At 37.8% G+C, this 11,701-nt stretch overlaps 1 protein-coding gene across 2 annotated transcripts; it reads right to left on the bottom strand.

Moving 5' to 3' along the window:
- Positions 1-1,380: 1,380 nt before the first annotated feature.
- PSMG2 (proteasome assembly chaperone 2) lies at positions 1,381-11,309 on the bottom strand. Of its 2 annotated transcripts, XM_070942401.1 has the most exons (7): positions 11,195-11,309; positions 9,379-9,550; positions 8,538-8,596; positions 7,573-7,691; positions 5,480-5,650; positions 4,025-4,145; positions 1,381-1,694 (listed from the first exon to the last, which is right to left on the bottom strand). In XM_070942401.1, the coding sequence occupies exons 1-7, from the start codon at positions 11,252-11,254 to the stop codon at positions 1,602-1,604; spliced, it is 795 nt and encodes a 264-aa protein (XP_070798502.1). In that variant the 5' UTR covers positions 11,255-11,309; the 3' UTR covers positions 1,381-1,601. The 2 variants fall into 2 exon arrangements, with proteins under 2 accessions (XP_070798502.1, XP_070798503.1); XM_070942402.1 differs by lacking the exon at positions 5,480-5,650.
- Positions 11,310-11,701: the final 392 nt, after the last annotated feature.

Raw genomic sequence — 11,701 nt, 5'->3', positions numbered from 1 at the left:
AGGGGCCATTTTGGGTCTAGCACAGCTGCTTTTACATTGTGGGTGAGCCAGTTGTGTTGTGTTGTGTTGTGTGTGTGTAAAGTGTGAAAGTTGTTTTTTTGGGCTTTTTGTGGCTGTGTGAGGTTCCTGCTTGTTGCAGGGGCCATTTTGGGTCTAGCACAGCTGCTTTTACATTGTGGGTGAGCCAGTTGTGTTGTATTGTGTTGTGTTGTGTGTGTGTAAAGTGTGAAAGTTGTTTTTTTGGGCTTTTTGTGGCTGTGTGAGGTTCCTGCTTGTTGCAGGAGCCATTTTGGGTCTAGCACAGCTGCTTTTACATTGTGGGTGAGCCAGTTGATGTTTTTTAATTTTTATTTGGTGTGCGTTGGAAGAGGGGTAGTCTTATACGGCGAGTATAGCCCAAACCCTAGATTTTAGCAGGAAAATTCGGGGGTCGTCTTATACGCCCAGTCGTTTTATATGCCGGAAAATACGGTACACATTTTAGATTAAAAGATTCAATGAGGAAAGAGGGTCTGTCCAGAGTATTTTCAAAAGTTCATTTTCCCATCAATTTGTATTTAAAAGAAAATAATTATCTCACTGATACAAATCCACTCTCACACATCTCTGAGGAAGTTGAACGGTTTAAAAACAGGAAATACAAATAATTGAAAAATTTAAAGAATCTGGATTAAAATTAACTATGTTCAGCCATGGCAGTGTTGATGAATTAGACTTACCGTATTTTTAGACAAGTAAGTGAAAGTTGGAACAACGCTGGAACTTGCGCGAATGAATTCTATTGCTCATAAGGAGAAATACTTTTTTGTTTAAACAAATTCAACACAGAATTTTTTTAAAAAAAGGTACAAGTCAAAGGTTCTTTTGCATTTGGGACATTCCAATATCAGTTTCTTCTTTAGTGACAGAATTGTTTTAACCAGCTTAGAAATACATTTGCCAAATACTAACAACTCATTTGAAAACATTGCTTTCCTTTTAACTACTACTTTATATAAATCCAGCAATTTGGGTACTTAAATTTCAAGTATTAAAGCTACAAAGAAATTAAAAAAGCAACCCTTTAAAACCCTAAACCACATTTTTCAATTTTACAACGAAACCATCCTTATACCTGTAATATGAACACATACTTTTATATGCCTCAAATTCCTGTTTTAACAAAGCTAAGTTTCGACTTGAGTCAAATATAATACCCATGATTTTCTAAAAACTGCTTCATTTTGTACACAATTTTCTGAGTATATAAGATCACCACATAACCTATAATGCCTCTTGTCCAAATGTTACATGTATCTAAATGTGACCAAAAAATGGGAGTGATATACATGTTGAACATCTCAGCTTTCCTTTATTACTCTTAAGACGAAATTAAATATGAATAATGAAAAGAAGCATGGAACATTTTGATATTTGAACCAAAAGTATGCCAAGGATATATTTTATGTCCAAATTTACCCAGTTTTGATACAATAAGTTTGCTCCGGTAAATTAAATTATCCATGAAAAGTGATCATTAATTGCATACAAGATTACATTGGCCTGTAGATGCAAAACACAACTTGGATTATATACAAATGGACTACGTGAAAAACTATTATTTAAAACAATGAAGATGGGAGTCCACTACCAAAAAGTAGTTTCCAGGAACTTGGTATTTTCCATCGTGAAGATTTTGCTTGAGAAGTGGTACTCTTTGATTTAAAAAAAAAAAAAAAGCAAATTATTTCTAGCAGTATAAATCCATTAACCTAAATATTTGTGATGAAATGTAATGAGATGGATCCCCAGGAAGGAGAGGGTGCATTTCAGGGGACTAAGAAGCAATTCATCCCATAAAGTGTATGAGAAAAAGCGAGTGAACATAGGACCTGCCTAACAGCTTGCAAAATAGATTGTAGATTACAGATCGTGTTTTCATCTGGCAAAATTTTGTCTATAGCTGTGAAACATTACAGAAGTCACCTTGGAAAAACTGCCACATGTCATTTCTGGTTTTGGGCCTGACATTTAAAACCTAGCATTCGGTAACTGGCAGTTACAGTTATTAGAGTGGCCTAGTGGATCAAAAGGTATTGACTACAGATAGTCCTCATTGCGGTGGTCCCGGACCAACCCAATGATGCCCTTGATGTGATATCCCAGTGCCTGGAGGCAGTGCGGATCTGGATGGGGAGAAACAGCTCAGGCTCAACCCGTCCAAGACCGAGTGGCTGTGACTTCCGGCATCCCGATATAGTCAGTTGGTACCATTGCTGACTTTTGGGGGCGAGTCGTTGGCCCCCACAGAGAGGGCTCGCAACTTGGGTGTCCTTCTGGATACACGGCTGTCTTTGGAAGAGCATATGACGGCTGTGGCCAGGGGTTTTTTTTATCAGGTTCACCTGATCCACCAGTTGCGTCCCTTTCTGGATCGGGATTCCTTACGCACGGTCACTCATGCCCTTGTCACATCCCGCTTGGACTACTGTAATGCTCTCTACATGGGGCTCCCCTTGAACACCCAGAGGCTCCAACTGATCCAGAATGCGGCCACGCGGGTGATGGGGGCGACTCGGCGCTCCCATGTAACACCTCTTCTGCGCGAGCTGCACTGGCTCCCAGTAGTCTTCCGGGTGCGCTTCAAGGTATTGGTTACCATCTTTAGAGCGCTCCATGGCTTAGCGCCCGGGTATTTACGAGACCCGCTTCTGCCGCCAGTAGCCTCCCACCGACCAGTACGCTCCCACAGAGAGGGGCTCCTCAGGGTTCCGTCAGCCAAACAATGTCGGCTGGCGGCCCCCAGGGGGAGAGCCTTCTCTGTGGGGGCACCGACCCTCTGGAACGAGTTGCCCCCGGAGATACGGTGGATCCTGGATCTGCGAACTTTCCGCCGTGCCTTAAAGACGTTTTTGTTTCATCAAGCTGGGCTGACCTGACCATATTTTTTAAGTTGCTTTAATTTTAAATTGCTAAATTATGGATTTTTTAATATGGGGGTGTTTTAGCTGTGGGCCAAATTAAATTAATTGGTTTTTAATATTGTTTTAATTTTTGTATTTTCTGTATTTTATCTGCTGGCTGTTCACCGCCCCGAGTCCTTCGGGAGAAGGGCGGTATACAAAATAAATAAATAAATTATTATTATTATTATTATTATTATTATTATTATTATTATTATTATTATTATTATTATTATTAATTACCAACCATTTGACAGCACAACTTACAGTACAAAATGTAATTGGCTAGGAGAGAAGCCAAAGATATGAAACTAAGTTGTTTTGTCTCTTTCCAGGCAGAAAATATAGTTTGTGTTCATGTGATTTCCCACTTAGTGATGCTTCGCTTAGGGTCAGAATTGTCAGTCCCAAATTATAGTCATTACATGAGGACTATCTGTAGTTTACCAAACTTTTTGAATTATTCTGAATAATTCTGCAAAGTTTGAGGTCATTATGACACAATGGTAGTTTTGAGCTTTTCTACTAAAATCTCTGTTAATCTGCAGTTGCAGTTTATTCTATACTATACACTTTCGTAATTCTATCCTTCAATCAAAATTTACCCATCCGCAGGAACCACAGAAAACTTACAATAATCCTTCATTACTGTAAAACTGAGACATGGAGGAACAGGCAACACTAGAAGGAAATACTTTTCTACTGAAATATTTGTTTTATGGAATAGCTTTCTATAGGAAGTTCACCTTGCTGTAATCCTCCTGGTTTCCCAAATATAGGTTACAATAAAGCTTTCTTAAGATATATTTTAACTAATAAATTAACACAGAATCATTGAAATATTAACTATTATTGGGATATCATTTTAATTTGAATTAATTTAAATTTAAATAGTATATATATTTATTTAAATAGTGGTGTATATGTTTTTATTTCAATAAACTATCAAAGGTCACAAAACTGGTGTTTTAAAATAAAAATATGTACACTTTCAACTAAATTCTGGGCCCATAATCAATTTTATGTAGTTTTCTGAAGTTTTCCTTAACTCCCCAAATCAAAGTAGTGGAACACATACTTACCTGAGGTGCAATTAGTGGTAAAGTTTCATTAAGGTAATCAGCAAGGGCAAAAGCATCAGGAATATTATCTCCTTCAGAGCAGAATTTCAGCAAAACCACCAGTGGAATTCCTTTTGAACAACTGGAATAAAAATAAAATGAGGAAGGGGATGAGAAATTCAGCAAACTCTTCATCTCTGGTGTAAATTATGCTGTGAATTGTGAACACAAGAGGAACAGGATACATTATATATTTAAAGAATGGTTTTATCCCAAAAGAAAACAGGACTGTTAAATTAATCCATCTTTGCTTTTCTTAGCACCAACATATCACACATTGTGTAAGTTTTATATACAAATAGTCACATTAACAAAGCAAAGCAAGCCTCTATCATTCAGAAAATTGTGTGATAATTCAACAAAGTATTAATGGTTTTTCCTGGGCTTTCTAACAGTGATATTGTCACGTACATACATACTGTTTCAGTAAATTTAAAGGATTGAAAGAAACATCTGTTGGTGTGACTAAACATTTTAGTCACAGTTACATTTTAATTGGTGATATTCATTAATTATAAAAATATATGCTTATATTTTATTCTATTGCTTCTTACACTTTTGATTTAGCACTAAGATACAACTACTTTAAAAAGAAAGGGAAGTATTCATGAAGCCTGAGAAAAGTCAGTCATTTCTTTTCAACCACTCAAAAATTGAACATCAAGTCTTATAAATGCCCATTTTGTGAAGTTGTAACAGAGGCTTGATATCAAAGTTCTAATTAACTCATAATAAGACATAATAATTGTCTTAGAAATAGGTTTTATCAAAATCAGAAAGAAACCAACTGTTATTGTGTACAAAACTGGCATTTTAAAGAAAACTAACAGATTAGGAGCACACAAAAAACATTTACTTTTGAATCTAAGACTAAAATCTAAAGAACTATTTTAATTATGGCTAAAAGTTTAGCAGGGACCAAGGAAAATTCAAATTGCACCTGCTGTATTACTTCCAGTTCATAAATTGGGTCAGAAATTTTCCTCTATTTCAGAAAACAATTGCATGCAATTAGAACACCATTATTGGAGAAATGAGAGCCAGTTGGGTATACTACCATAGTTAAAGCATCACAATAGAAAGAGACCAGGTATTCTAACCCTGCCTTGAGCACAAAGCCAGTTGTGTGACCTTGGGTCTATCACATTGTCTCAGCCCTAGGAAGGAGGCATTGGCAAATCACTTCTAAAAATCCTTGCCAAGAAAACTGCAGAGAGTTTTCCCGGCAGTGTCCAAGAATTAGACACGAATGGGAAAAAAATATTATTGAGAAATAACACTAATCCATGACATTCAGGCTTAATTTTATGATTTTTTTTTTATCCAAGCAATGATTCATTGATTACCTCCTATTAAAAAAAAAGTTTTCAAATATAATGTTATTTTTCAATATTCAAATTTTACTGTCTCACCAACCTCTCTGTGAATAATAGTTTTGTAATACCACCTCCTGGAATATAGAATATTTTATCATCGTTTGCTCCAGGAAATGCTGATATCTGCTCCAATTCAATGGCTCTCAGTCTTTTCAAAATATCTCCCACTGTTTTGTCAACAGCAGGTGAAATCAAGTATCGCAATGAAGTGCTGTCAACAAACCATAAAATTTAAGTTTAGCTGCAAAAATCAGAACTATGACCTTTTGAAAGAACCAGTTAAAATCTAGCAGAAATAGCTAATAAATGGTTAACAATTTGTTTAATTCATTATTTTCAGTTCACTTTTAAAAAACCCAAATGGGAAAAGCATCTTTTAAAATATTTATAGAAAGTTAAAATATAAGTTAAATTATAGTTCATAAAGTACCATATTTTTCAGACTATAAAATGCTCCAGACTATAAGGCGCACTTAGATTTTGGGGAGGAAATCAAGGGGGAAAAAATCTGCCTCTGCCTCCCAGCAATTTACATCCTTGCAGCAAACAGCAAACAGCAAACAGCCTGGTTAGCTTCAGCACAAGCAGCTGATTGGTGGTTGGGATCAGCCTCCTGGAAAACCACCTATCAGCTGTTCCAGGCTGCAGGGATCACCACCACTCGTTGCCGCTTTCACCACCCATCACTGCTGCCGCCTATCGCCACCTCCGCATGCCCTATTTTTGGCCTCCATGCATCCCGTTTTCGGCCTCTGCGCACCCAATTTTCGGTGTCTGTGTGTCCCGTTTTTGGCCCGTTCCAGGCAGCAGGCATCCCCGCCGCCACCTATCCTTACCGCCTGGAACAGGCCAAAAACAGGACGTGCAGAGGCCAAAAATGGGGCACACGGAGGCTGAAAATGGGACACACAGAGGCTGAAAAGGGGGCGCACAGAGGAGGCGATAGGTGGCAGCAGCGATGGGCAGCGATGGCAGCGACGGGAGTGGCAATCCCTGCAGCCTGAAACAGTTGATAGGTGGTATTCCAGGAGGCCGATCCAACCACCAATCAGCTGCTTGTGCTAAATCAGTCTGTGTTGAAGCTGACCAGGCTGTTTGCTGTTTGCTGCAAGGAGGTAAATTGCTGGGAGGCAGAGGCCGAAGAGTGGGAGCCAGTGGGTGGGCGGGGCTTCAGCAACATTCCCTGTATAAGACGCACAGACCTTTCCACCCACTTTTTGAGGGGAGGAAAGTGCATCTTATACACCGAAAAATACAGTAAGTCCTTGAGATTGCTAATGAATGGATCATTGTGACCAGGTTACTCTGTCCAAAAGTGGTTTCAGCCAGAAAACTAGAAAAATGCAATTGTGGCCGCAAAGTGCCTTGTACATTCTCTCTCTTATTCAAAGCAATAATTCTTGGACAAGAAAAATGTTTATTCACAGTGCTTCCATTTTATGCCCCTTAATGACTCTCATCCATTTCATTAGTACGCAAAGACTGTCTTGAACTTGCATAACAACCAATATATAACTAACAACTCCATAAACTAAACATGTTTTTCTCAGATCATACTACAGCTGCAAAGGATAGCTAATTAATCTCATGAAAAGACCAGATATTTCAAACAGAAGCAGGCAGGCATGACATGAGCACACCCATACACTCCAAAGTACTATTTTGCTGCTGAATCTTAAGATCCTAATTAATAAACTGGACATTGTAGACTCAACCAATAATTATTAATTAAAATATATATTATATATGTATAAAACTACCTAGTCTCTAGAGATATGAGCTTAAAAAAATCCAGACTTTTTGTTTCTCCTAATAATTCATCGATTTGGATAATATCAGCCCAGAAAAGTAATTACAAACTAAAACTGTGGCTTGACTGCACAAATTTGGAACTTATTAAATGTACTTTTCAGCTAGCAGAATATACTTTACTATGGATAGTTCTACTTCTCTCTACCTTCTTCCTTACAGCACCAGATTCATCCTGGAAATGTGAGGAACTCACTAGGCAGATTTGGAAGGAATGAGGAGAGTTGCCAGAAAGAGATGAAACTTCTATTAGGAAAGTACATGTCTCTTGGTATAATGCTCAATTGGCCTTATGCATACAATTACATAATCTGTAAGACTTACCCATGAAGCTGTTGGTCATTGCGCTGATAAGCATGACTGCTTGACAAGAGAACAATTTTGGAAAATCCAGAGTTTTTCACCCACGACAGCAATATTTGACAAAACAATCTATATTTATTCTTTTATTACACCAGGAAGCAAAGCAAGGCAATAGGTTAGAACTTTGCATTTTTGAATCTTGTCAATTCATCTGTAGTTTTAACACTCTGGAATTTGTATAGTTATGCAGAAAAAAATCTTAATTATTGCCAATGAAAAATAAAAATGATTTGATTGATCCAGTTATTTTTCAGTCTTATCAAAATAATTTAAAGAGTTAAAACCACTGAGTGAACAATATTTTCATAAAGCTGCATTACCAAAATCTTCGTCAAAATTATTTGTAAGATAATCATGATTATTCAACTTTGACAGGAAGATTTATCTTTTAATTTGTGTCTCTGTTGTGGGGCAAATGCCCAATTAAAGGAGAAACCATAGCATTTGGATGCACAAGGTATCTTTTGTTGGCGTGCAGGGATCATTTGATTCCCATCCAAATGAATGCAAAAGAGCCTCAAACTAAGTAAAGTTATGAGCAATACACTCCCAGAATAATTGCATAGGAATCATAAACAAACCATTGTAAATCATACAGTGACCTTTATAAGTAGAATGTTACTTCTGATAACACTATGGGATGACTCTATTTTGACTATCCCAGCACTTCTACCTTCTTCTCTACTGATGGGACTCTAATCTGCCAAATTAGAAAAACTAACCTCATGTATTATAAACAATACCTCCCTTCTTATCAAAAGAAAGATAACAGTCTGGTTTCTGTTATTTATCTCCTCTTTCTCCAAGGTGATCAGGCAACTTTGGATTGTCTACTCCTTTATATTTCTGTGCCTTTCTTTATGCTTAAGCCATACACATGCCATCTTATGTGACAACCTTCCATAATCATACATAGGCATACATACCTTTATGAATGGTGATCTGATCTGTAGAACCACCAATTCTTTTGATGTAGCTGCATACACTGAAAAAAATAGCATAAGCAACATGTCAGCACTAACATTAAATTACCTGTAACCAATCATATTACAGTTGATGCCAGGAAATTTAAGAGGGGCTCTGCAATCATGCCTCTGTTGCATTTTGACAAAACCTAACACAAAAGATTTAGAACAAGAGTGCATCCCTTAAAAAAAAAGAGAGAGAAAACATTTTATAAACATCCATCATTTATATGTTCCCAGTTTTCAATCTTTCTGATATCTCATAATGATTTTAAACTTCAGGATCATTGGCATGAATCATTTTGGTTACTAACTGATTAAGGTTTCATCTGTAATGAAAATACAAGGTAGTCCTCAAGTTATGACCATAACTGATCCTGGAAATTATAGCGGTAAGTCATGATGATTGCAAAGTGGGTCATCATAAGACTGACCCTGCTTTTTTGAGGTAAAGCAAACCCAGCAGTGTTAAGCAAATACATTGTTCTCAATGGCCCATTTTTTTGCAGCAACTGAAAGTAAACCCTGGTTTCTGGCAAAATCATCATAAGTAGCAGTCATATGACTGCAGGGTGCAGCAAATGGCCATAAATGTGGACCAGCTGCCGAGTGCCCAAAATGGGGTCTCATAACACAGGAAGTGGGCAATAATAGTACTTCAAAACTGACTTGTAAGTATCTTTTGGGGGATCCAACTGCTCTGCAAAAGCATCTTTAAATAAATCATATCACACACACACGTCTGAAGCACCCAATCTATTCCCAATTTAGTGGATGGAAAGACTATATTTATACCACCTACCTTCAGCATTTATGCATAGTTCTGTTGCATCTTCTTCAGTTGTTGCATATGGATTATTTCCAACCATTGGCACAAGACAATCAGTATAAAAGTAACCAACTCTGGGCATATGAAGTGTAGAAATGACTAAATCTATAGCTAGCTGGCCCACATTGCCCACTGATACAGCTGGCTAAAATTAGACAAAAGACAACTTTAAGTTATATCATCTCAAATACTAATTCTATTTCTAATTTGCTGGAAAAACATATCAAATTAACTATGTATCTATTTTGTATTGTAAAACCATAAGATTAAATTACAATATTGTTTAAGTTAATTGAAAGACATTCTGTATTTATATATTCACTTGATGTCTTGATCAATTGCAAACATATTGATTATATACTTTTGTATTTATCTACTGCATTAAAACAAAGCTCAAATAGTTACCTTATGAATAATTGAATAGTACTTTTGAACTAGAAAATTACATGTCCATTATATTGTACTTCTATTTAATTTTATATGGGGGGGGGGTGACACAAAATGTGATTACTTAAAAGTGGATTATATGCAAATTTGCCAAAATGTACATAATTAAGATACAAAAATAATGTCAAAACAAGAGAAATTGTAAACGAACTCCAATCTGGGACCCCCACAGCAGACCTTAAAGTGACTGTTCGGGGAAAAGGAATTTTAAGAGAACCACTGAGCAAGAAACTGTTGAACTCATATACATCAAAAGTTTCAGGCAATTTCAGAAGGTCTCAATAGCACACTGGGTTTTTAACACATTACAATAGTTAATTGATAAAAAAATCCTAATACAAGAACATTGCTGAACCATATGAATAATCTATTAGTACATTTGGTTTCCTTGAGACCAGAAGCTTCAGGTACTACTACAGGTAGTTCTCCACTTACAACTGTAATGGAGTCTGAAATTTCCATTTTATGTCATGACCCCTAAGTCAAGGCATGCATATGACCAACTTGTATTTTGATGGAGCCAGAATTAAACATTGATTTTGGGGAAAAAACCCATAAATTGCGTTATGTGACTGCAGGATGCTACAAACAGCCATAAATGCAGGCCAGCAGCTGAGCATCCAAAAGGCAATCACATGACTTCAGAAAGGGCCTAGCCATTAGAACTTCAAATCCAGATCGTAAGTCCCTTTTTGTGGGTCTGTCATCACTTTAAACAGGCAATAAGTGAGTGGTCATAAATCAAGGACTACTTACGGACTACAAAAATCTGGGCTGTACTACATTCTGGGCTGCAAAAATCCCAGTGACTAGATTGTCCTACATCTAGTCCTAAACCTAGATTGTCTTTGTTTGTTTGAAAGAAAGCTTCTACTCCTTTTTTTAAAAAAAAATCAAAGTAGAATTGTTTTCCAATGATAGTTATTTTATAAAACTGGAATGATCATGTCGTGAGCCATAGTGTCTTTTTTATCACAATGAGTAAAAAAGAAAAAGACATGGAGAAAGAAAGGACCATGAATTCCAAGCGTACCCCAAGGATTTCGACATGCCTCTAAAACAGAGGTGGGGAATTAACGTAGCCCCTTTAGTTGTGGACTTCAACTCCCAGAATTCCTGAGACAGCATGGCTGGCCCAGGAATTCTGGGAGTTGAAGTCCACAAGTCGTAAAAGGGCCATAGTTTCCCAACCCTGCTCTAAAACTTCACCAAGCGGACCCTTGAAGAGGTCAGAGTTAAAAAAACGCGCCACTCTCGTTTCTGTGCGCAGCTCTCTGGTTGCCCGACAACGACCAGATAGATACTTGGCTATAAAACTCAGGAAAATGAATGCTTATTTTACCATAAGGAGTGTGAAGCCTTTGAAATCTGAGCACGCACAGCCATCACAGGAAACGAACATCCCGGCAAGGACCAAACAACAAAAGAAGCCAGGAAATAAACACCTCGCAGCGATCCAAACCAGGGAGAAAAGCGTGCCGGTTTCTACGTCCTAATTAGGTCCCCTTACTGTCCTTGACAGAAATAGGTGTTCGGTCGGTGCCTGTCAGCCTTTCTCCTTTGTAGCAATAGCTTTACTGAAAACGGCTTAACGGAGCAGAAAGAACAACTTCGAAACATCTCTTTGACCGAGTTGCTTGCCAGAGTGGAATATAGGAAGAAGGGTGGGAACAGAAAAGGCCGCGATTTTTGTCAGGCGACTGTTTTGGACAGACCTTAGCCAAAGCACTTTGGAAAGATGGTTGGGACGAAAGACCGCTGCCCAGATAAGAGTGGGGCGTCAGAGGCCGCGGTTGGCTGACGATTGAGCCAATGGGCGCTCGCGGAGCAGAAGCCAAGCGCTCGCGGG

Source organism: Pituophis catenifer, unplaced genomic scaffold, assembly GCF_029215685.1.
Source record: "Pituophis catenifer annectens isolate HBS135680 unplaced genomic scaffold, rPitCat1.0.hap2 SCAF_3, whole genome shotgun sequence".
Classification (NCBI taxonomy): Eukaryota; Metazoa; Chordata; class Lepidosauria; order Squamata; family Colubridae; genus Pituophis; species Pituophis catenifer.
Note: the sequence above shows the minus strand (reverse complement) of the source record. Positions and strands in the feature narration are given on the sequence as shown.

Coding starts and splice junctions, on each gene's coding strand:
- PSMG2 (XM_070942401.1), bottom strand. CDS start 11,254: ATGTTCGTTTCCTGTGATGGCTGTGCGTGCTCAGATTTCAAAGGCTTC. Junction 7,692..8,537: donor TCAGATCACCATTCATAAAG/GTATGTATGCCT, acceptor GTGTAATAAAAG/AATAAATATAGATTGTTTTG. Junction 4,146..5,479: donor AAACTATTATTCACAGAGAG/GTTGGTGAGACA, acceptor TTTTTATTCCAG/TTGTTCAAAAGGAATTCCAC.